Raw genomic sequence first — 26,298 nt, forward strand, 5'->3', positions numbered from 1 at the left:
GTGTATTGTATTATTTCTAATATTCCAGAAACAAAAAAGAGAAAAAAAAGAATATTTCTAGAAGTGGTACGGTACCACTATCTGATGTCCCCAGAGATGTACTTGGTGTCAGGTTGCATGTCTCCTCCGTGTATGCTCAATGATGCTCACCCTGACACACGTTTTTCTGTATTCCTTTCTCCTCAATGTGTGTTCCTAGTCAGTCGATAAGGATCTATTGAATCCATCTCAACAGGACAAACCTCAGCTTTTATGGCAAAGAGAATGAAAATTATGTGTTTGTAATACTAACTGTTTCCAGGTTCTATTTGGAAACACATTTGGAGGATTTCTAGCATCAGAGATTAAAAATTTCAAGATTCTTCTATACCCACATTTTCCTTCAAACACAGCATCCTGCCTGTTTCCAGAAAAAGCTTCAAAGTCCATATGGAGTGGTGTGAACCAAAACTCTTTTTATCACGTTTTGAGCTAAGCTTGATTCCCTTTTTTACCTTGACAGTTATATGTGAGAGCAAAGTAGTTTACTGAAACTGCACTTAGAGAAGCAGGAGATACACTAAAATATTTAGTCTCAAGAGTACTAGCTTATGATAGCATAGAAATGACCATAAAAAAAACCTTGAGATACAATAAATCAAACAATGAAGAAGTCCAAAAGAAAGTACATATTGCCTGCTCTAAAATTAATATTAGAATAGAGTCATAGAATAGAATCTGCTGAGTTCAAAGACACCTATCAGGATCCTCAAATCCAACTCCTGTCTCTATGTAGGGCACCCCAAGGATCACACCATGTGCCTGAGAGCATCATCCAAATGCTTCTTGAACTCAGGCAGGCTCGGTGCTGTGACCACTTCCCTGGGAGCTTGTTTCACTGATCAGGTGCAACCTGGGTGAAAAACCTTTTCCTGATATATAACCTAGGCCTCCCCTGATTCAGCTTCCTACCATTTCCTCTGTGTCTTCAGTCACAGGAGTCAAAATATTAGTGCCAGTCCCATCTCTTCCCCTCTTGAGGAAGCCACAGGTTGCAACGAGGTCACCCCTCAGCCTCCTTTTCTTCAGACTGAACAATCCAAGTGACCTCAGCTGCCCCTCATAAGTCATCCCTTCCAGACCCTTCACCATCCTTGTTGCTCTCCTTTGGATGCTCTCCAATAGATGAATCTCAGTAAATAGATTCAGGTGACTTCTGAATTTTTAGGCGGATCATATTTTATCCTTTTTCTACACCATTCTTCAGAAGCACTTGTAAATTGAATTGTCTAGCCAAATGCTCTAAAATAATTTTTTCTTAAAGGAATACATTCCTTGAAAACAGAAGAGACTGACTCTTTTGATAAATGAGTTCTGTGGGGCAGGAAACCCCTGCCTATTTCTCTTTGTTTCCCTCTTCAGTGCATAGATGCTTTTCATCCTTCTAATTAATGCTGATCTTTTTGTAGCCTGGGGCTGTTGTTTTTTTGCCAAGGAAGTGAGTCTATAGAGCAGGTTGTGAACACGTAAATTTTCCAAAACAGAGAAGGGTTTGTTACAGGCTGTAGTTTGACATTTTTAGTGGAAATCGCATGATCCACTTTATAGAATCATAAAGAATGGTTTAGGTTGATAGAGAACTTTAAAGATCATCTATCTATTCCATGTGCCTTCCCACAGGCAGGGACACCTCCCTCTAGACCAGGTTCCTTGAAGCCTCATCCAACCTGGCCTTGAAAATTTCCAGTGATGGAGCATCCACAAATTCTCTGGGCAACCTGTGCTAGTGTCTCACCACCCTCACAGTCAAGAATTTCTTACAGTGAAATATATAAAAAGGCTGCAATAAAGTCTCCCTGGAACCTTTTTTTTTCTTCAGACTGAATAACAATCTTGTTCCACGGGAGAGGCCATGATCTCCCTAGATGTGGATACAGTACTGCAGGTGGGGGACTCATCAGAGCTGCTCTTTACCTGCTGGCTGGGTCTGACTGATCAAATCAGATCACATGTGCTGTTTTCTGAATTTCCAGCTCTGTATTTATGTGTATTTAAAAATCTACCACCTTCTGAAATAGACATAAAAATTTGGAAAACAGGAGATCAAACTTCCTACTCTTTGTGGGGCAAAGTGCTGAGGGGTAGTGGGGTTGGTCAAAGAGAAACTCTTCTATCTGAAAACAGATATAAATCCTGCAGGTATTACCAGACAACTCTTTGTTAGCAAAACTGCAGTGTACACTGTGGTGTTTCTTTGTAAGGTAACTGTGGGCTGGTATATAATTTATTTTTTACCTTGCACAGAATAAATTTGTCACTAAGTGGAACTTTTTTCATATACACAAAAGCTACAAACGACAGAGGGGTGAAGAGCCTGAAGTAGCAGCTTTTCAGATGTACAAATGCATTTTCCAATTATGGATTGTTCTTTTTTAAAAATGAGATTTGTAATAAGCTGCTTTCAGGTAATAAAATAACTTGTGTGCATTGTATGGGAGCAGAGATGACATTTTCATGTCAGGGAGGCTTTATTTATAATTATTTTCTAAGAAGTCCTTGTCTAGTGTCAGAATTTTCTCCAATATCTTTTTAAAATTTTTTTTCATGGTAATCTTATTTCTATGCCTCCATCCCAGCAAAAAGAGGTCTTATTGATGTATTCCATTGACATAAAATGAGAGGAAGTTTTACTTAATTGGGATGCTTTGGGACATTTTCCTATTGCATTTCTTGGTTATACGTGGTGTCATAATCCAAATTCTGGAGATCAGCTTTTGCTGTAATGATCCACAGGGTTATTGCTAGAAATCTCGCTGGGCTCTGTGTTCACATTTCCAGCCCTAGTATGCTGCAAACCTCCTCAACCTTTGAAGTTACACAACTTGACTGAGATGAGTCTGAGTGTTGTGGTATTTACCCAATTTTCTGTCACTTTTCTCAGCATCACTACCTTTTAGGTGGATAGCAGTTACTATCCCAGGGCTAAACTATGCTTTTATTTACATGTTTCAATTTACTTGCTACATATCAGTACCAGTTTTAAAAGCATTTTGATTTTATTTTGTACTTTACAGAAGGAGACTGGAAGATTACTGTAGTCACTGGGGATTCTGCAACAGCTGGCACGACAGCAACAGTGTCCCTTTATGCTTATGGAGAAAACAAAGCTTCTGGTCCTATTATTTTGGGATCTGGGAAACACCAGCTGTTTAATCCCAGCAGTGAAGATACATTTAAGGTATAGTGTGGCTGTTATATAAATAATGGAGAATTAAAAACACGTGCAAAATAGTGTTTCTTAAACCTGGATAATAGTGATAATAAAAAGGAATCAAAGAGATAGTTAAGGATCATTGAGTGCTTTTGAGGGAGTGGCTGACTTTTCTTATAGTAAGATTTGAATCAGCAGAATGTATCAGAACTGCATCAAGCAGACATGTCTCTCAGAATCTGCTTCAGACCTGCACCTGCTTGATGTGCTAGCTTTAACTAGATGTTGGCCATTTGCAGAGGTAGAAAAACTTTTTTTGCCTGTTTTTTGCATTGATGTAGTAAGATAATCCTTGCTCTGGCTTGTGTTGCATGTCTGTCTTGGGAAGTGTCCCCTGTAAACTCTTCCATGGACTTCCTCAGATTTCCACTGGAACACACTGTCATGTTAACCTTCTCCTGGAGAAGGCAAGAAGTAAGGGGTGTGAGGGCCAGGGCCTACAGTCAAATAACACTGAGTGGGTTAACTCAGGGGATTTACATTAGTGGTGTCCTGCTTCTCAAAGCAAACGTGGAGATTTCTCTCTTCTTCAAAGAAAACCTCCGAGAGGTGCTGCAAAAGCATGATATTTCTTTGGGCTTCTCCGTGTTCCTATAATTCCTACACTTTCCTCCAGTGCCTGTGTTCTTCAGGGCTACACCTGTTGCAATCATTAAATCTGCCATATTTACTTTAGGTTGAAATGATTTATGCATAATAAACAGATGATGGGAAATCAGTCGCAGAAGGACAGGATATTTCTCTGATTTTTAAATTTTTTTCCCAGTTTGAAATATCATAGAATCATAGAATTGACTGGGTTGGAAGGGACCTCAGAGATCATCAAGTCCAACCCTTGATCCACTACTGCTGTGGTTACCAGACCATGGCACTGAGTGCCACATCCAGTCTCTTTTTAAATATCTCCAGACACGGAGAATCCACTACTTCCCTGGGCAGCCCATTCCAATGCCTGATCACCCTCTCCATAAAGAAATTCTTTCTAATATCCAACCTAAACCTCCCCTGGCACAACTTGAGACCGTGCCCTCTTGTCCTGCTGAGAGTTGCCTGGGAAAAGAGACCAACTCCCCCTGGCTACACCCTCCTTTCAGGGAGTTGTAGAGAGTGATGAGGTGTCCCCTGAGCCTCCTCTTCTCCAAGCTGAACAGCCTCAGCTCCCTCAACCTCTCCTCATAGGGTCTGTGCTAGAGTCCCTTCACCAGCCTGGCTGCCCTCCTTTGGACCTGCTCCAGGACCTCAATCTCCTTCCTGAACTGAGGGGCCCAGAACTGGACACAGGACTCGAGGTGTGGCCTCACCACGGCTGAGTACAGGGGCAGAATCGCTTCCTTGGACCTGCTGGCCACAATATATAATATTTATATATTATTTTTATATATATATTATTTATATAATATATAAAATGTATATTATATATTTATATATATATATTTATATAATATTTATATTTACATATAATATTATATATAAATATATAAGCTCTTACAGAGGCAGGTCAGTGGTTATATTTCCATTACATTTATTTAAGTAATACATTACATTTAGTACATTACATTTATTTAAGTAATAAATGAAAGTACCTTGGCTGAAATTTGCACATAATGCTAGTTTAATATTATCTCATATCAAAACAGGAAGGTGACATCAGTGGTTTTCTGAAGACTAAATTCACTTCATTTTGAATCATTCTAGCTAGATGATCATCTTGGATATTTATTCACCTGGTTAATGCTGTCAGACAGCAAGTTCTTACTCATTTACTGAGATAATTATAGGAAGTACTGAAAATATTTGTTTGTTTTCTTTCTTTTTGAAGGAACAGCATGTTTCTCAAAGCATCATTTTTATCCTCTCATCATGAAAGCAAGACCTGATACCTCCTCATACCAGGAGTTCTGATGATCTGTTGTTACCCAGAGTAGCACCCAGGTTTAGGTCTTCTACACTATACTCAGGTCATGGTGCTAGAGAGTTTTCTTTGGTGATATACAACTAAAAGCCCAGAAGTAGCTTGGGGGCTAAGCACAGCAATTTAAGTGTGATAAATCTGGACAGAGGAGTACCACATGAAGTTTTTACAAAATCCAGTTGTGTCATCCATCATTTAAATTTGTGTGTAATGAGACCTTCAAACTTCGGAGGTTCTTGAAGAGGCTTCTTTCTGAGTTGTAACCACACCATCAAAGCTTCAAGGTTGACCAGATTACATTCCATCCATTATTTCTCAAAACCACTTATCATTCAATCAATGCTGATCAATGGGGAGGAAAAGAAAAAAAAAAACAGATGGAGTAATTTTGCTTCCTTATATCACATTTTTCCCCTTAAATATCTCATTGTAAGAAGGTAGCTGAGTTTTTTGGTAATCTGAAAGAAAGCTGCTCTCCAAATATTTCAGCTCTTTATAGCTCTGCAGTTTTCCAATATTAAATGTATCATCTAATAACATCAATATTGCTTAAAACTGTGAATCTGCAGAAAAATTGGATACCCTCATTGTTTTCTATCACACTAGTTTAATCTGTTAAGTATATTGGGGAAAATGTTGACTAAATTGTTTTTTATTGTCAACTTTTGTGCTCTGCATATTTGAAGGCTACTTTAACTGGACACAACCCCCTTTTTGATAAAGTGTTAGTTGATGCAGTGAGTTGCAAGAGTTCAGCATAATGCAATGGAAACAAATAAGCATCATCTTATCCCACAAGGAAATCTTGGTACCATGCCATGCCAAAATCCTTTTGGTCACAGGTATAATCATAAGAACAGACAGTGCAATGGCACACAAAAAGACAATGAGACAAAATTGTACTGAATTATCTTCATAAAAGTCAGGAATAATAATCTAGTAGAAAGTAACAGTTAAAATAATGGAAAAAGAAAATTATTAAAATGTGAGTACATCAAATAGTCTTCCCCTAAATACTCTTGTGACTTTGATGCTCAACTAGAACATGAATTTTGATGTTTGCATTTTTTCATACAGCTGGTGTAAATTCATTGACTTTGGCTATTTCTGATTTGGCTAATCTGTAAATCAGATTAAGTACTGGTCAACCTCCAGTGTAATGCAGGTAGCATGTAAAAAGGCTTTTGCCCTTGGAGATTTCTATAGCACATGAAATTCTCTGAAGGTAGTTTACAGTTGTGTGATGGGGGGATTTCTGGTTTCTGGCTGCAGTCTTGGAGTTTAGGTTCTCACAGGAAAGTTGTGTATAAGATGCACCATGTTTGCCCTTGTGGCTTGGCAACTTTTCCTACCAGATGGGAAAGTCTGGGATGAACAGTATGGGAATAGGAAAGGAAAGGAATTTAAATTTGATGGATTTCCCTCTTTGCTCTTTTATTGTTCCTGTGTGTTCAAAGAAAGTACTTCTAGGCTATGGTTTTCTGCTTCTGTTGCTATTCAGGAATGGTTTTTAGAGTATAATTTTTCTGCTGAGAGTAATTCCTCCTCCAATAGAGGAATATCAATCTACCAAAAGTTACAGCTTTCATCACAATTGTGATCTGTTTTCTGCAGTTTCCTCTGGTGTCATCACAGTCCCTGAGTATTTAATACTGATTTTGGCAGTATGTTGAGTTGCTCAAGACACTGAAGCTTTAATTATTTTGTAAATTCTCTTCTCTAGAGCCCTGTATTCTGCATCATCATTCTTTGAAACAGTTTGAATTATCTCTTATGAGTGCACACACAGTTTGATAAAGAAATTATTTTTTAAAAGTATTCTTTTAATGTTTGGTCATGCCAAATATACCCTTCTATGTCAAAGAGAGGCAAGTAGAAGACTATAAGCCTATTATCTTCTGTTAAAACCAGCTACAATCTCTCAATTTTATTACTTCAGTATGGAATAATTCCATACCTTCAGTTACAAGTTCTGCTTTTTAAGTAATAATGAAGTCAGTAAAAACACTGAGTGATTCAGTAGATCTGTTTTTGAAATGTATGATAGTCCCAGTGAGAGTGGCAGGACCAATCTCCTCCTTAACCATAACTCCTTGATGCCTTGCTTTGTGAGTTTGCTTCATTATCAGCTATGCAGTGTCTTTGGGGCAGTGTTGGTCTTACTGGTCTCAACACACTGGCAATTTTATCTTAGGTAACACTGTATTAAGCTATTAAGAATGATGGATTTTTTTTTTCTAAGAAATATGCAAAATCTTTACTTTAATCTCATGTTATATTTTGTGAGTGGTGACTTTTTAAGGAATATAGTTGTTCCATGCTTACAAGCATGGGACATGGAGTATGCATTATATTTCAGGAGAACTGGAAACTGTAATCCATCTCTGATGTGACTTCTGCTGCAGGAGCCAATTTTTCTAACCTGCAAAGCTGGTGCCATACCCATTTACACTATTTATAATTTCTTTGTCTGTCTAAAGAGTCCCTTAAACACTTCCATACTCTATCAGGGCAAAATGCCAGAGAGTACTACAGGTGGATGAATAGCAGGGCTCCTACTAATACTTGAAGAGATACTTGATCATAAAACTCAATAACTAGTATTCCTGTGCTGAGATTGTTAAAGTTTTAACACCAGCCTTTTCCTTCCAGTTACATGTAACTTGTTTGTAAAGATTTGTGTTCATCAGGTGTGCCTCATGCTGTATTGCATTACTTGGAAGTGTAATACTTAAGAGATTTTCCTTTTGGTTTTCATTTTGCTTTCTTCCTGTTTAAATAAAATTAATACTCCTTTAAAATTAGCTATGCAGCAATAATTATCATAGATCCATAGAATGGTTTGGGTTGGAAGGGATCTTAAATATTGTCTAGGTCCAACCCCCCTGTATGGTCAAGGATGCCTCCCACTAGACCAGGCTGCATAAGGCTTCATCCAGCCTTGTCTGAAACACTGCCAGGGAGAGGGCATGAGCAACCTCCCTAGACAACCTATTCCTGTATCTTACTACCCTCATGGTGAAGAATTTTTTCTAAATGTCTAACATAAATCTACCTTCTTTTAGTTTGAAACCATTATACCTTGTCCTGTCACTACCCTCTCTGGTGAAAAGCCCCACCCAACTTTCCTGTAGGCCCCCTTCACATGCTTTTCTTTAGAATCAGCCCTTTAGAATCTCGTGTTTTAGTTAATTTCTTTCATTCCTGGATCCATATTAATTCTTTCATCTGTCAAAACTGAGATCTCTAAATTGAAAGGAGAGGCAGTGGGAGAAAACAAAACATTATAAAAATAGGTTGAAATAAATCCATTTTCATGCTTTCCCTCTCATTGTTAAAATAAAATAGCCTGTAATGCTCTCAGTGAGAATTCTTCCCAAGTGGGAAGATTGCAGAAGTGACCACAAGTGCTAATGTACCTATCCACTCTCTTAACCATGGGACTGCCAGTCCCTAAAAGCTGGGCATAGCTTGTCTCCTGCTATTTTCCAGCTTTCCTTGTTTGCCATAATGGCCATTTATGTCCAGAAACTGTTGAATAAAACAGAGAAACCCAGGCTTCAGTTAGATATGCTTAAGGCAGCACAAAACAGTCATACTGCTGGCTTTGACTCCACTTGAAACTGCCCATCTCTCTACAAACTGCATGTGCTAACAGCATGAACCTCACTCCTTGCTGAGGTAAAAGGGAAACGGATGTAGAATGATACCCATCAGCTACAGGCTGTGCAAACAGCAAAATCAAACCTGTTCCAATAGAAGGAATGCAAAGACCTCACAAGCAATCTTGGAGAAAAATACAGTTCATCTCATCTTCAAGAAATGAGAGGGAGTGAATATGGTACTACTTGTTCAATAATTCTGCAGTATGGAGTCTGTATATACATGTATGTGTATATAGATATGTATCCATACGTATATTCATGTATATTTTTCCCTCTTTAAGATTTCAGCCATATATCTGTACAGCTTCTTATTTTTTCCTACCTCATACCTTTCCTGCAATTCTAAGATGAATCTATATTAAAACCTCTGTCTCTCTTGTTTGACCCTCTCTCCCAGGTTACACTGTCTGATTAGCACCCTCAGTAGGCTTCAGATTCTGAAATTTCATGGCACTTGTTTCCTTTCTTAAAAGTTTCTGTGCTAAAAGCTTTCCCTTGCCATGTTGAAGTGCCTAAATTCAGTTTTTGCCTTTAATAATCCATGCTCTTGCCTTGGCTTCACCTCATCCATTTTCTAGTCTCTGCACATTCTTACATCTTCCACCACATCAGTATTTGAGCACCTTTCAGAAGTGAGTTGTACGACTAACGTGTGGCTTATTCTCTTGCTCTTGCTCCTAAAAATATTTCTTGTTGCTTGGGCTTGGCACAACTCTATGAAGAGAATAGACACTCTATGCAATATAGGCCTTATGCTAAGCAAGAGGAGATCTATTTCTCTGCCATTAAAACAGAAGATGACAAAGTTGATAAAGTTTTTGATGATGGCCATCATTTTTAAATGGTAAGGTTTTTGGGAGCCCTTTAACACTCTGATCTCTTGCAAAAAATTATTTTCACTGTGCATTATAAGGATTTCTTAGTACTAGTAATGTTGGATATGATTCTCACCCTAGAGATAGTTATGTCAATAAGGTGATGCCATTGCACTGAATGCTACAGAATTAATGTGTAGTTGAGGTTAAAAATGATCACCAAAGATTTTCTAGCCGAGGTCCTTGCTTAAAGCAGGACCAACTAGAGTAGGCTGCTTAGTACACTGTCCAGTCAAGATTTGAATATCTCCCTCTATGGGTGAACTGTTCCAGTATTTGAATTATTATTTGTTTGAATTATGTATTTCTTCCAGTATTAAGCTACTTTTTTTTTTCCTCATATATTTACATGGAATTTATGCTATTTCAACTTGTGCCTATTTTCTCCTGACTGTTCAGTGGATATCACTTTGTAGATATGTATATATATTGCTAAGATCCTCCCCAGAGCCACCTTCTGTTTAATATCTTTATAGATGATTTAGATGAGGGGATTGAGTCCATCATCAGCAAATTTGCAGATGACACTAAGCTGGGGGGGAGTGTGGATCAGCTGGAAGGCAGGAGGGCTCTGCAGAGGGACCTGGACAGACTGGAGAGTTGGGCTGATTCCAACGGGATGAGGTTCAACACGGCCAAGTGCCGGGTCCTGCACTTTGGCCACAACAACCCCATGGGGAGCTCCAGGCTGGGACAGAGTGGCTGGAGAGCAGCCAGGCAGAAAGGGACCTGGGAGTCTGGATTGACAGGAAGCTGAACATGAGCCAGCAGTGTGCCCAGGTGGCCAAGAAGGCCAATGGCATCCTGGCCTGTATCAGGAACAGTGTGGCCAGCAGGTCCAAGGAAGTGATTCTGCCCCTGTACTCAGCCCTGGTGAGTCCACACCTCGAGTCCTGTGTCCAGTTCTGGGCCCCTCAGTTTAGGAAGGAGATAGAGGTCCTGGAGCAGATCCAAAGGAGGGCAACCAGGCTGGTGAAGGGACTCCAGCACAAGTCCTGTGAGGTGAGGCTGAGGGAGCTGGGGGTGTTCAGCCTGGAGAAGAGGAGGCTCAGGGGAGACCTCATCACTCTCTACAACTCCCTGAAAGGAGGGTGTAGCCAGGGGGGGTTGGTCTCTTCTCCCAGACGACTTTCAACAAGACAAGAGGGCATGGTCTTAAGTTGTGCCAGGGGAAGTTTAGGTTGGATATAAGAAAGAATTTCTTTACGGAGAGGGTGATCAAACACTGGAATGGGCTGCCCAGGGAAGTAGTGGATTCTCCATCCCTGGAGATATTTAAAAAGAGACTGGATGTGGCACTCAGTGCCATGGTCTGGTAACCGCAGCGGTAGTGGATCAAGGGTTGGACTTGATGATCTCTGAGGTCCCTTCCAACCCAGCCGATTCTATGATTCTCTCTGGGCTAAACAGTCCCAGCTCTCTCAGCCTTTCCTTACGTCAGAGATGCTCTAGTACCTTAATCATATTCATGTCCTTCAACAGGATTCTTCCCAGTATATCTATGTCTTTAGTACTGTGGAGCCCAGAATTGGACACAGCACTCCTCATGTGTCTCATCAGGGCTGAGTAGAAGGAAATAATCACCTCCCTTGATCTGCTGGCAACTCTTCTTACTGCACCCAGAAGGCTGTTGACTTTCTTTATGTCAGGAAAGTATAAAACATATCCTTCTGTGCCTGGTAAGACAGTGCAGAAAATCAGTCAGATGTGCTCACAGTAACCTACATTTTTGAGAGAAGACATTGCTAGATGTAATTTTATTGTTGTAAAACTACCAGGAGATGACAGACAGATATTGCAGAGGCTGGTTCTTAGTCTGTCCAGGTAGTGTATAATCAACAGTCAAAAGGAGAGTAAATCAGAGATCTAGCCCTACTCTTACATTCTGGACTGAGGTGGCTACTTTTTACCATTTCTTAAATGAATCTTCACATGCCTTCAGAGTATTTGAAAAACTATTGTGGGCCCACCAACATAATCTTTCTTATGATGCATCACTTCTTCATGCATGAGATACACTTGTCTAACCGCAGCATGATTCTATTGCCATGAAGTGAGTGCATGGGATGAAAGTTAAGTTTTCTAAGTTTTCTTGGACGGCCTCACTTTTACTGAGCTTTCTTACAGCCAGTGCTAGGCTGTCTCCCAGTTACCATCATCTGTTAGGTATCGTTTTAATTCCTCAGCAAATACTCCTGGCCTGATTTGGAAAAGCACAGATCAGTTAGAAAAATCTCTAAGTGGCTACTTTCTCCTAATATGAGAATTTTGCACTTACTTTCAGGTACACTTTTATACCATAGATACTTAGTGTTGCCATAGTTTAATTAACCACACAGGAAAAGAAAAGCCCTCCAAAGCTTGGATGTTATTCTTAAAACATTTTCCCATTTGTCTCACTTGTTGCTGCCATTAGTTTAACAGGTAGAAGAAATGTGACATTTCCTTTCTCTGATGAACCTGGTAACAGATAATTGGCATACATTTTATTGAATAGTAGCACATTGTTAGCCTCTATGGAAAGGTCAAGTGAGTGAGTATTGATATTGGGCTAGCTACAGAATGAAAAGAGCTTGAGTGAATTGGAAAAGAAAGTGTTTGACTGTCACTGTGCCATGAGTAGTACTTGTCTACCCAGATTATTGTTGTGACCAAAGCCAAGTATAAGGTAGGAAAAAAATTATGCTGATTTTTGTGTAGCCTTTAATCATAATCCATACGTGTATCTGTATCCACTGTTTTCATGTGACTGTCAAGAAACTGTGAGATAATCTTGAATTAATATGTAACTTTGCCAAATTTGTTGGCTGTAATTAACAGTTTGGATGGATTTAAACGTTTGGAAAATGCAAGCACCGTGGGTGCTTTACCGGTACATTAGTTATTATATTTTTGTCAACATTTGCCAACTACATGCTCACAATTTAAAAATATCTTCTACTTCCAAGTACTTCTTCTTTATTATATGCATATGCTGTAGAAGTTAAGCTTATGCAGTTGATGATTTATCTTGCTTTTGGGAATCCCACTGCTGCACATGGCTTCCCTGAAATTCTGTTAATGAAGTGGCCTTACATGAAATTCTTAACTGTCTGTCAAGCACAGTCTCCAGTGTTTCTGTCAGACACTGGGATTTTGATGTAGCTGCTTCTGAAGTGTTGACTTATCCAAATGATTTTCCTGCTAGCCTGACTTTATTTCAAGGAGATCACAGGCTACTTTCTGTATAGTGGGAATACAGTGGCATTATTTGGCTTATTCCAGTGTACAAAAGAGAAATAGAGTCATTACCATATATTTTTTCCATCATTTTACTAAAGTATCATTTCACTGAACAGTCTCTTGTTAAGGCAAGGAACTCTTGCTTCACTTTTCACTTAGTTAAACATGTCAGGTGCATGAAAATAGGTAATACTAACTCCACTCAAATTATCATGGGTATGCTATGGACTGAAAAGGGAATTTGCATAGCTCGTTTAGAAACAGAATTCAAATTTAGTCCTTGCACCCTCTTTAGGAAGAACTTCTTGCTGATAAACCTGGATTTCAATTTATGCTTAGAGACAAATTTTAAAACATGAGCTTTGTTAAGCTTCAATTTCAAAAAGTAAGGCCAAGTTTAATGAAAATGTTCTTTGGCAAGAAGAGTAATTAGACCTATGCTTGCACAAAAAAAAAAAAAAAAAAAAAAAAGTAGCATTGAGCTAAGCATATAATTGTATTGATTAGCAGACTAATCTTGTCTAACTGCTCAAAAATGTTTAGAGTGTGGGTATGGCTGAAGCAAAGCTTCCCTGTTTGAAAATGACCACTTTGAAAGTGGTGGACAGGTTTTTCCATAATATTTGTTGGTACTGAGACTATAAAATATGGATAGCTATGGATAATATTACCCAGAAAAGTGAGGAATAATACTACAAAAAGAATAGAATTACTACTATAATTGTACACACAATGATATTATTGAGGTTAATAAGTGCTGACACATGTAAGCAAGTCTGTAAGAGGTCCATCCCCTTCAGATGTTATCAGAGAATTTAGCACAGATCAGTTAAAGCATCAGAAGGAGTTTCACAAGCAACAAGTCAGCTATAAATGACGATACAAGTTTTTTGTATAACTTTTTGCTGGGAAGAGCATGAGCTTGGCATTTGTCAGAAGACCTTCCAATAGGCAATCACAAGAAGATCAGTATATCTGATGTTTGTGATCTAGATTCCTTAATGAGATACTGTGTTTCTATGTCCTTGTCTGTTACCTTCCAAGGACTACAAATTTTACTTATGTCCTCCATATGGCTGATATAAGCCACACCAGAATGGCAGCTTTGTACCCCCAAACTAAATCATCAAATCACAGAATCTTTCTGGTTGGAAAAGACTTTTAAGATCATTGAGTCCAACCATTACCTAACTCTGTGAATTCCAGTGCTAAATCAAATTCCTAAGCAGCATATCTAAATGTCTTTTAAGCCTCTAGGCATGGTGATTCAACCACCTCCCTGGGCAGCCTGTTCCAGTGTTTAATAACCCTTTCTGTGAAGAAATTCCCTCTGACATCCAACCTAAACCTCTGGCACAACTTGAGGCCACTTCTTCTTCCTGTTGCCTGATACTAGGAACAGGACACCAACACCCACCTCTCTACAACCATCTTTCAGGTAGAAAGCTACAAGATCTCACCCCAGCCTCCATCTCTCCAGGCTAAATACCAGTTCCAGTCATGAAACTTGTGCTCCAGACCCTCCAACCAGCTTGGTTGCCCTTCTCTGGACACTTCAGCACCTCAATATATTTCTTGTAGAGAGGTGCCCAAAAACAAACACAGTATGAGAGGTGGGGCCTCACCAGGGCCAAGTACAGAGGGATGATCTCTTCCCTAGTCCTGCTGGCCACACCATTTCTTATACAAGCCTGAATGCCATTGGCCTCCTTGGCCACCTGGGCAAAACTGCTGGCTCATATTCAGCCAGCTACTGACCAAAATCCCCAGGTCCTTTGGCCTTGGACACTTGGCCTTGTCAAATTTCATACTATTCCATCAATCCAGACTGTTCAGGTCCCTCTGCAAAGCCTTTGTACCCTCAAGCAGAACAACACTCCCACCCAATTTAGCGTCATCTGCAAACTTGCTGAGGGTGTAAACAGAGATTTGAGCCTTGGTCTGATGATGTTGTTGATGCTCTGCTGCAGAAGCCAGTGAGGATTAAGCCTCAAGATGCTACTTTTGCTGCAGCACTGCTGTTTGGTGCTCACCAGCATCATTGTGCCTTGGGAAGCAGGACTGATCAGTCTGAAAGACACCTGTGTTAACTCAGGTGTACAGTTGCTAAACACATCTCCTTGTGTTCTTGTTGTTTAGGAAGTTTAAGTTCCTGCAATGCCCAGGTACACTGTAGTGGACAAATGTCTTTATTATATTTACTACCTTCTTCAGTTGATGTGCAGTGCATTTGCTAAACAGTTTCTTGCTATTCTCCCCTTATTCTGGCTGCACAAGTTCCATTAGCAGGAAGAAAAATCAAATGTCTGACTGTGTGAGAGACTGGGTAATGGTGAGATGATATTGTCCTTGAGTAGGAACACTAACTTTACAAAGATAGCTAGGAGAATTACAACTGGTAATTTTTGATCTGTCAATTAAGTTATGGGAAAATAACAACTAACCCAAAATGAACAGAAACATTTAGAAAAAAATACAGAATTTTGGGCTTCTATCTTCTATCAAGGATCTCAAAATTCATGAAGGTAGCTTTGTAGTGTCCTGTGAGGAGATATGTAGGTGTTGTCCTTGAATAGTTCAGTGAAGCAAAGAGGACCTGTGAATTATGTAATATTTCTCAGGAAGCCTAAAGCAAATCCAGGAATAGAATCTGGTTTTCTGATTCGAGTGATTTTTTAAATCCTGGACCCATCCCTTCTTCTAACCCTAGCCCATTAATTGCAATTCTGACATGAAGGCTGTTGTCATGTAAAATGGAATCTACTCTTGCAGCCCTGGTGCCAGAATATGGAACAGGTAGATTAATGTTTTTGTAAACATGTTTATGAGGAGAACGACGTCAACTTTGCTCTACAACTTTTTACAGAAGTTTCTGTTTGCAAAAGTAGATTTATAAATATCACATTATGTTCAAATCATATGGAAGTTCAGGGCAATTTAACCAGTACTGAAAATGAAGGAGCAGCCTCAAGATACGATGTTTATCTTGGTGAAAGATGAGAGTATTTTCATCTGCATTTCACTGCAAGACAAAAATCTGACATATATTTGACAGGATTCCGATTGGCAAACAGTAACGTTACCAAGTCAATGCTGACTTGGTAACTGAGAGACCATTGTGATATCTGAAAGACCATTGTGATATCTGATCTGACAGCAAGATGAATTGTTACAACCCCCAAAACTAAAAAAAAAATAATTTAATTGTATTTTATGTCTTCTAGAACGTCGTATACAGTTGATTTGCTCTCTGCCATTGATATTCTTGACTTAATTTCCAGCTAAGAGTAAACATGTTTTTCTCCCTCAAGAACACCCATAAAGAATTGGCCAGAAACAGAAATATAACTAAGAAAGTTATTAGTTTTACACTGTTCTGTGTTTTTAGTTATTTTTGAGAGCTTTCAGCCTTAGAAACATGGCATTACTTATATGTCCTGCATAGCTTACCATTTGTAATTTGTGAGTCTAGTTGACAAGTTCACTTCAAACTTTTCCTTTGTGTTTTAACCAAGCAAATACATATGACTTGACCCTTTGGACAAATTGCCATCAACATCATAGTCATAACTTCCTTAATTTTGTTATAATGCATCCTCTTCTGGAGTGTGAATGTTAGGGAAAGATGGGAAGTATAGAAAGACACAAACACAGGACTGTTTAGAGATGCTAAACAAACTTTAGTGAATCTAATGGAATTGTTCCACCTCGGAACATCTCCTGGAGAAATCCTAGCCATCTGTATAGAGCTTTCTGTTCTGTGATGAATTTCTTGAAACTCCATTTCATTAGGTATGATGGTTTGCTGTGCTGCTTAGGAAGTCCCTGCATGGTAATGTGGATGTCTCAGGCACTGCAACAGCTGCTCAGGGCAGTGGTAGAGTCACCATCCCTGGAGGTATTTAAGAGCCCTATACACATAGTGCTTCAGGATATGGCTTAATTAAGTGCTTGTCAGTGTTGGTTAATGGCTGGACTGAATGATCTTTTCCAATCAAAGGTCTTTTCCAATCAAGGTAATTATGTGTTTCTGTGATGTGGTGTTCCCTCTCCTTCTTTTCCAAATTGCTTCTTTTGTTTGTTTGGGGTTTTTAGTTGGTTTTTGTTTTATTTAATTTTCTTGTTTGGTTATTACCTCTGCTTACTTTTGTGAGCTCTCCTCTCCAGATCTACCAAACATCAGCTACCCTGTGGCCAGCTGGTGATGGGAGGAGATTCTGTGCCTCTATTCCTCTCTGGTGAGACCCCCCTTGCAGTATTATGGGCTTCTCAGGACCTGAAAGATGTCAAGCTGCTGGAGCAGGTCCGGGGGGGGTGTCACAAAAGTTATCAGAGGAATGGGATGCCTGCTATGACAGTAGGCTGAGAGAGTAGGGGTTCAGCTTGGAGAAAGACAGGCTTCAGAGAAACCTTATTGCAGCCTTTTAGTACCTTTAGGGCCGATAATAAAGTAGGGACAAACTCTTAACAGGACCTGTTGCAAAAGGACAAGGGGTAACAGTTTTAAACAAAAACAGGGTTTAAACTAAATATAGGGAAGAAATTGTATACAATGAGAAGAGTAAGACACTGAACAAGTTGTCCAAAGAGTTGGTAGAAGACCCAGTCCCAGAAACGTTCAGGGTCAGATTGGGCAGGACTCTGAGCAATTTGCTCTAGTTGAAGATGTCCCTTCTCCCCCTCAGTGCAGGAGGATTGGACTAATTCTAAATATCTCTTCCTACCCAAACTATTCTATGATCCTATGATACAATGTTGAAACCCTTTGCAGATTAAGCTGGAAACATAATCTCCCACTTTAGATTTCCTTCTGAAAAAATGCACTTTAGCATAATATGATAAATCAAATTAATATAACTAATAAAGTTCTGACTTCATTTTTCAGCCAACTCACTATAGATGTGCAGGATTTTTTTTTCAGTGTTGTTTCAGTTTGCTTCACAGCCACATGAATAGATAGATGCTTCAGAAGAGAAAAGAGGATCTTGGGCAGAGCTTCCTGGTCCTGACCCAGTGTCATGATAATGAATACTATATGTCAAGGTGGCTGTGCTGCTCCCCTTTCAGGAGGATTTAGGCCAGAATCAAATCATGGGCGTGAGGTCACAAGGGTTGAATGTTTTACAAAAGTAATTTAGTAAATAACTTTAATGCTTCAATACCACAAATAGCAGCCAGTGCCTGGATATGAGGAGACCATCACCTTTGCTGTTTGCCAGTGCTATAGTTTATTCAGTTCACAATGAAGTGTGAGAGCTCTAATATATTGTGTTTATTTGCAAGGTAACCTTAGCAGACGTCCTCTGCAGAGCTCTCTACTTTGTAGCTGTGTGACGGGGTTATTATGGCAAGTTAGCCCATGCCCTGGCTACATTTGTGGTTAGTTTCAGAGAGCTTTTTGTCTGCTGCTGCAATTCTGAAGTACATGGGTTTATTGCTTTAATGCTATAACTTCACCATCAGTTAGCACCTCTTACTTTAACGTACTGTTTTAATATAAGGAAACCTACTACTTTGGCCATAAGTGTGACTTTTCAGTCTTTATACAACTAGCATATGTGTCATGGTACCATCCTGAGACATAGGTATGCCAGGCTGGCTCAGGGGTGCAAGGAAAGGCTGTTCAGTCCAAGCTGCAAGAATCTCTTCTGTGATGGTCCTTGTGACCAAGAAATGTCAGGGTTACCAGAGCCTGTGTGTCATTGCTTAGGAAAACAGTTCAAAGAAAGAGTGAAAGTCTCATTAGTGTCTCTGACATTTCCCAGCTCCAGAGAGAAAAGAAGAATTGCCTTGTAGTCTTCTTTAGCAGAAAACATTGAAGGGGAAACCCTCATTCTGGTCCAGACTTCCAGAACAGAGGCAAGGGACCTTCAAACACAAATCTTAGTTCACCCTTTTTGATGATGCAGACTACTGGGGTATTGTTGATGTTAATTCTTTGTCAATCCATTTTTTTTGCTAGTTTGTTTTTTGTTTTGATGTTAAACAGTACAAAAATTGTGTAAGGGTAAGAGAAACAACGTATTTTTTTTGTCCTTTCTGATTTTTTTTCCCCAATATCACAAGCTTTCAAGCACACCACTGAAAATGGAAGTGGTTAGCCCTACTTTTATGCTTGGGTTCCTGCCATCAGCTTTCCTTAAAAACTTCTGCAGCCTAAAACGAAGTGGCTCTTATTTCAGGGCTGCAGTATTCAATGTGACATAGTCATGTTTTATTGTTTAAATTTGCTGCAGTGTGGCGTCAGCACTTACAGAAACAGTTAACCCTGACACCAATGCACATAAAGATAGAAGACAAAGACAAAAGAGGGCCACAGCACACTGGTAAGTGGTAGGAATAGTTAATAGGGATCTGCTGATGGTGACAGTATAACTGCAAAACACCTTATTTCATGCAGCAATGACAGAAGGTACTTCTCCTTGTTATTTGTCTAGAAATAGAGATTTACATTATAACACTACAAAGTGGATACTGTCAAGAGATCTAAAACCAGATGGGACTGTCTGAGCCCTTTAGTCACTTGAAATAGTATGGTACTGAAGTCAATATAATTACACTTGCAGACTACTCTATAGGCTTTTGCTGGGTTGCTCTGAGATTCTTTGTATACCAAGGTTTAATTTTCTAAGAAAAAACATTAGGTTATGCTAGCTGCACATTTAGCTTGCATACTTTGTTGAAGAAAGTTTGCTAAAAGACAACATTATAATTTGTTATTAAAATTCAGGTTTTTAAATTTTTTGCTTTTTTACTTTTTTTTAATCATTACAGATTAATCTTAGAGATCTTGGGCAGCTGTATAAAATCCGCATTGGCCATGACAACACTGGAAGTGATCCTAGTTGGTACCTGGAGGAAGTCAGACTTGAACGAGTAATCCCTCTTTCTGATGAAGAGATTTGTCTCCCCATAGAGTGCTGGCTTGCAGAAGACAAGGAGGAAGGTGACACGTGGAGAGAAGTGGCAATAAGAAACCCTGCAAAGGAGCTTTTGCCATGTATGTGATGTGTATTTTAAATCATGTGTTCCCCAGCCATATCCTGCAAGCATATGACAGCTCTTCATGTTTCTTTCAGGGCAGAATGTCCAAAAGCCAGTGTAACCATGAAACAACTACTTCCAGATACTTTCTAGTTCTATAGAAGCTTGAACTGATCATTTTAGCCCACTCTTTCCTTCCCCCAAACAGAATACTAGCTGTGGCCAGGCTATCTTACCCCTATAAAATTCTGGCATTCTCACAGTGTCCCTAAATCACAGGTAAATACTTATCTCCTTATCAAGGTATGTAATGCCATGTGACACCCAGTACCTTCTAGGAAGTTTGCTATGATCCTTGTGTTGTTTATTCAAATATTCTTTACAGTAATATATCATCTGAATCATCATGTGTTTTCCCAGTTAGACTCAAGTCACAGCCATTCACATGAATTTTTAACCTGCAGGGCAGCACTTTGGTACTTCAAAGTTTACCATGGCTTTTACTCTGTTCTCTTCATGTGAAGTGGAAAATAGCCCATAATATAAAGTTTTTATTTAAAAAGTCCTGGGCCTCTATAAAGGAATAGGGAGCCTGTATAATAATTTAGTGCAATGGATTTTTTAATAGAATTCTCTTTACATTAATAGAATGATAATGATGTAGCTGATAGGCAGTACTGTTTGACAATGATAGGTCTTACATAGGTGTAATAGGCAAACTGTATGCAGAATGAAGCAGTGAATATTATAAGGAATCAGTGATTAAACATAAAAAAAGGATCATTGTGCACTTAGTTACAAGCAAATAATTTCAGAAGAAAATATAAAAAAGAAAAAAGCGTCAACTCAAAAGGATATAGTTCTCTGAAAAAAATGTCAGGGCTGGTGATATGTGGATGTTTTTGGTAGGTTTTAAGGCCAAAGGGCCTTAGAAAGACTATGCAGAATATGCTGAGAAACAGGTCTGATTTATTTAAGCTCGTGGCAATAGTGAGCTGTATTTGATTAAATCATTACCATCTCTCTGGTTACCACAGAGATGCACAGTGCTACAAAGGGAACTGTCATTTATTTATCTGTTAATATCTTTGTGTCGTGTTATAATTATCTCTTATTCTGTTCTGGTTTGTCCTGTACTTAATCTATTTGGTTTGGCCTCCCTCCAGAAATGAAAGAACTTGTTGGTATTTTCTTGTTGTAATCATTTATCATTAAAGAGCTTCTCTAAAAAAAGCCTTGAATGTGCTTTAAAATTGTGCTTGTAGCTACTAAAATGTTGAAGTTCTCATTATGTAAATTATTTGTAGGTGTAATATAGATACCAAACTTTTTATATAAGTAGTAATAATATAAACAGTCTATACTCATTTTTTTAAATAGAAATTTGCATATCTGGATAATTACAAGTATTAGTGTGATGCAAAATATCCTGCTATGGTATCTCTTAATTATATTCCAGAATTCTTCAAATATAAGCATATATTTTTTTGTATGTAAGACTCTGGTCTAGAAGCAGAGGTATTAGAAAGTTGTAAATATATTTTACATGAGAGCAGTTTAAAAAGTATTAGCATCCACTAATGATGAAGCAAGTGTCCACTTTTTCTAAATGAGAGAGCTCCATTCATCTGCTTGCCCACCATTGTATGTGGGGTGAAAATCTGAAACCCCAAGGATTAATTATTTCTGTTCACCTGTTAAGATGAAATGAAGTTTAATGCCCCAGAAAATCTGGAGGTTGGAAATGTCCTGGTTCCAGTGCAATGGAGCTATTGCTGGAGACTGTGTCTAGGCACCCAGCTATTGAAAGACTTGGAAAATTAGGTCTTGAAATTGTGAATACTCAACAAGGAGTAAGAGAAGAAATTGGAGCACTAGGGAACACTTGCTTGATGGGCTGTTTTGTTGAGGAATACACAGCTATATTCACCACAATGTGTTTTTTTTTAAGCTTGCTATTTTCATATTTTTATATTTTTTTGTGGAGAGAATAGCAAGAATTGAGCCTGGAAGTGACAAATCCTTGGATAGGTGCTGCTACTTCCAAACTTGAAAGTCAGTATGGTCTTCTAGCAAAATAGTCGTGGTAAAGCTTTCTGAATCATGTGCAAACTACAGGGATAATATCAAGATAATATCAAGCTTTTTCTTCTTCTAGTGTTGGTGTATGAGGTCCATGTATACACTGGTGCTAAACCTGGTGCTGAAACAGATGCTAACGTATATATCAACCTCATTGGCACAAGAGGAGATGCTGGCAAAAGGAAGCTCCATAGATCTAAGAATAATCATGTAAAATTTCAACAGGGACAGGTGAAGTAAAACCATTGTTGCTTCTGATCAATAAGAGTAAATTATGGCTAGCAAGCTGCTTTTCAAAAGAGTAAATATCTTTTTATTTACAAGTTTTATTCAAGCACTTTGCCATTTTCTTATGTGTTTTCTTTGCTCAATATCACTTACAGAATTACATAATGTGAATAATTTAATAATTTATGAATAATGTGCTGGATCAATCATTTACTAAGAGCATTGCATAGGAGAATTTGGGTACTCTTGCTTATTTGTATTGCACATATAGATAAAATGTTAGCAATAATGTGTTTGCTCTCCTGAACACATCACTGTGAGAATTTGAGAATCAAATTCTAAATCCTTATTCCATTTTTGGTGAGGTGGATAGGGCTAGAAAATATGTTACAGAGATTACCAAATAATTCTTTGCAACTGATCCCTGTGTTAAGCGAAAGGAATTGAGTGTTGTCTCTGTGGAGTAATTTTCAAGTGTTATTCACCTTAGAAAGCCTTAAAAGAGACTCACTGACTGGCAAGGATCAATACAAAATACTTATATACATTTTAGAAAAAGAAAAGAGAAAAAATAGACTATTTCATATTGCTATAGTCAAAGCAATAGCTGTGTTCCAGACCTTTGTAATTTTCCTTGTATGGTTCCACAGATGGATATTTTCTGCATAAAGGCTGTCTCACTGGGGGACTTGGAGAAAGTTCTGATTAGCCATGATGGAGCTGGTCCAGGTAGGATTTAACTTCCTAGAGACTAATCTGTTCTTTGGTCCTTTTTAAACACAGTACACTTGATTTATATTGCATCCTTTATACAAAATGTGACAGAAGGTCTTGCAGTGATAAAAAGCCTTCCTGCAGGCTGGTCACCGTGACTGGACAGTGAGAAACAGTGGTAATTGAGAGCAAAAGGACACAAATTTAATATCAAATACTGTCATTCTGCTCTTTGTTTCAAGTTTATTTATAAGAAAGCACTATTTGTTTGCATATTGAAAACTCATTAAAGCTTTGCTCATGCAGATAATACAATCCTTCATTAGACAAAGAGAGAAAGAGTGAAAACTGGTAAGATAGAATCAAGTATATTCAACACCTACTTTACTACCAAACTAATTTTATGTAGTTATAGCATATTGTCTTTGCTGCTTTGGGCAACAGTAGAAGATTTGGTTATTTAACCTGTGCAAGCCAGTGTGGAGCTGCACCAGTGAGTGACATTGCTTTCATCTTGTAGTTTTTTCAGAAAAAAATAGAGAATTTTGTGATGGGTCAGATTTTTGACACAGGCCCTTATGGTGTGTATCTCTGGAATTGTGTAAATGAATTGAAAACTTGCACTCAAAAGCACTGACCGTGCCAATACTGCTAATATATTTCCAGATTACTGGTTATGGAGAAGACAAGTGACGAGATGGATTTTTAAAGTGGTTTAAGCCCACACTGATACTAGATGAAAAAAGCATTTTTACCATACTCTGTTCTGCAATGTCCTCAAGGAACACCCATCTTGCTGACTGTTTCTACTGCTAGCCCATGACCTAACACAGAAAGCTGGCCCTGGATCCTTAGATCCTCGTTTTTCCCAGTTACTGGCACCTATCCATAAAAATCCCCTCCAAGGCTGAAGTCCCAATCCACCTGCAAATGAGAGAAGTCTTAGTATTTTGTTAATCATAACTTTTACATATGCAATAACAACCTGTCACGATTTAACACTGGCCCGGCAATTAAACCGAATAACAGATGCTCTCTGTTAATCTCTCTCTCCTCCTTGATAAAGAAAGGAGAGAGAATAAGGGAGAGAGACTTATGGATTGGAAACTAAACTACACAACTTTAATGAAACAGTAATGATAAATAGGAAAAAATTACTAAATATATACAAATATACAGGAAAATGGATACCACATTCCTCCCCCCTTTTCCCCCAGTAACTCTCACGTCACCACCGAGGCTGCAGGGCAGCCCTAGGAAAGTCCAGGCTGGACTCCTGGAGTCGGCAGCAGTCGGGAACTGGAGGCAGGAACACACAGATATGGGCTGGCACGGATCAGGACCACAGGCAGAGGAACGGACAGAATCCTTCCAGGATGCCAGGCGAAGGAAGGGAGGCAGGAAAGGCAGGAAGGGCAAGCAGCCGGAAGCTGGAAGCAGGAAATCTGGCTTGGCCCCCCTGATCCCTCAAATTTATACTGAGTATGATGTATATGGGATGGAATACTCTGTTTGGTCAATTCTGGCATCTATCTTGTCCGTTCCTCCCCAAAGCAGGGCTGCAGGTGGGACCTCTTTCTTCCTTCTGGAGGGTAAAAATTTTCCTCAGAGCTGAGCAGTGTCCTTGGCTCTGCACACCAGTCTCTAGCAGTAACTATAAACATCAAGTGTTATCAGTCCTAGAGCCAGACACTGCCTGAGAAATTTGCTGTTAATTTCAGCAAGTGCAAATACTTACAAGAGACTTAGATGAAAGCAAAAGTACAAGACAGGAAATCACCTTTATCCTGGCCCAAACCAGGACACAAACTCACTCACAGAGGACACAGGTTTCCAGCTTTCACACAGATCTCTTAACTTCATAAACAAATTTTCCCCAACATCTTTTGTGCCTGATCACAAGGAATCAAGAGATGTAGGCTGGGATGGTGTTGGCAGTTCACTGATGTATGCATATACTTGTCTCCAAGGGAAAAAATCCACCCCTCTCAAAATTAAAACAGAGCAAGGTAGAGAAGAATTCACATTGTTCCTCTTGTGAGAGACATAGAGTGATAAAGCTTTCATTCTGTTTATATGTCTTATCTATTTAGCTGAGCTCTGTATTAATATGACCTGTATTTCTGCTTGAAGAAGATAATATAGGCTTTTTTCTTTAAATTTATTCCTCAAAATTGTGTTATTTCTTATGATAAATGTTTGTTGTTTCAACACAGGCAATGGGTGGTTTCTGGACAAGATTGTCATCAAACATAAAGAAGGAAAGGAAGCTCAGGAGGTTGTATTTCCTTGTAACAGGTATGCCATTCATGGAGGAAAAATATTTGTTACCCTGCAAGGAACCTAGGAAAAATTGAAAAAGAACAGGCATGTCTCTGTTCTGAGTTTTTCAACATACAAGGGATGCAAAATTTTGAAATTGGATACAAAGAACAAAGTTGCTCTACTAGAGGGAATCATAGCCAAATGTTGCATATGAGAAAGGGTTGCAATGATCTTTCTTTTATCTAAATTATATAGACCCCACATGAAAATAAATAACCTTTTGGTTCCCGGTCTTTTGAAAAGTACTGTCTGTCAAGATTTAGCTGTATTGATTTTGGTCAGTTTCTCTTTCTCAGTCACTGAAAACTTCAAATACATCCTGGAAATCTTTGGAAAGACCTTTAAACTTTATTCTAAAGGAGAGTTACAGCAATTCTTTCATTTAATTAGCCTCTATTTGTCTGTCTTAACTATGTCCAGAATGTTGCTGCCGTGGGCAAAATTGGAAAGTGTTTAACTCTCTCAGTTCTAACAGTTACTATACTATTACTATTTTTCCAAACACTTTTATTACCTGAGACAACTGCAACCTAATCTTTCAACAATCATTGAGCTGAATCATATGGCTATAACAAAAAAAACCCAAAAAACAAACCAACAAGCAAACAGACAAACAAAAAGACAAAACACGAAAGTAAGGATTTGCGTGTGTTATTTCTAAATTAATATATACAATACCATAGAAATAATTTGAAAAAATGTAATTTAGATCCAGCTAATTATGTTCTGTAGTATGCAGTTTCTGGAATTTATAAGTTTGAGTTATATGGCTGTAATGATTTCCATATTATGGTGAGAACCATGCTTTAATACCTTGAAAATCTTTAGGGGTTCAGTAAAAGCTTACAAAAAGACAAGATGTGTGGTTTTGGAAGGTTCCTGTGAATTACTAGTTAAGAACCATTTATGAACCCCTTAATCCTCTCAGAACTATTATTCCAATGATCATTTTTTTTAATTCAGTTTTCCTTTTTGCCTGTCAGGCTTTTTAATTGGTTTCACGTGCATTAAAGATAATTATTGGAAGAGTAGATGAATGAG

General features: G+C 38.7%; 1 protein-coding gene across 1 annotated transcript in view; it reads left to right on the top strand.

The window, feature by feature from the left end:
* LOC103534673 (RP1 axonemal microtubule associated) overlaps window positions 1-26,298 on the top strand; it is a 131,883-nt gene that overhangs the window by 22,697 nt on the left and 82,888 nt on the right. Inside the window, exons 10-14 of the mRNA XM_030444690.1 lie at window positions 3,054-3,217; window positions 19,699-19,924; window positions 22,067-22,221; window positions 22,869-22,947; window positions 25,149-25,230. Of these exons, the coding sequence (XP_030300550.1) occupies window positions 3,054-3,217; window positions 19,699-19,924; window positions 22,067-22,221; window positions 22,869-22,947; window positions 25,149-25,230 (706 nt within the window). The remainder of the gene's footprint in view (window positions 1-3,053; window positions 3,218-19,698; window positions 19,925-22,066; window positions 22,222-22,868; window positions 22,948-25,148; window positions 25,231-26,298) is intronic.

This window comes from Calypte anna, chromosome 2 (assembly GCF_003957555.1).
Source record: "Calypte anna isolate BGI_N300 chromosome 2, bCalAnn1_v1.p, whole genome shotgun sequence".
Classification (NCBI taxonomy): Eukaryota; Metazoa; Chordata; class Aves; order Apodiformes; family Trochilidae; genus Calypte; species Calypte anna.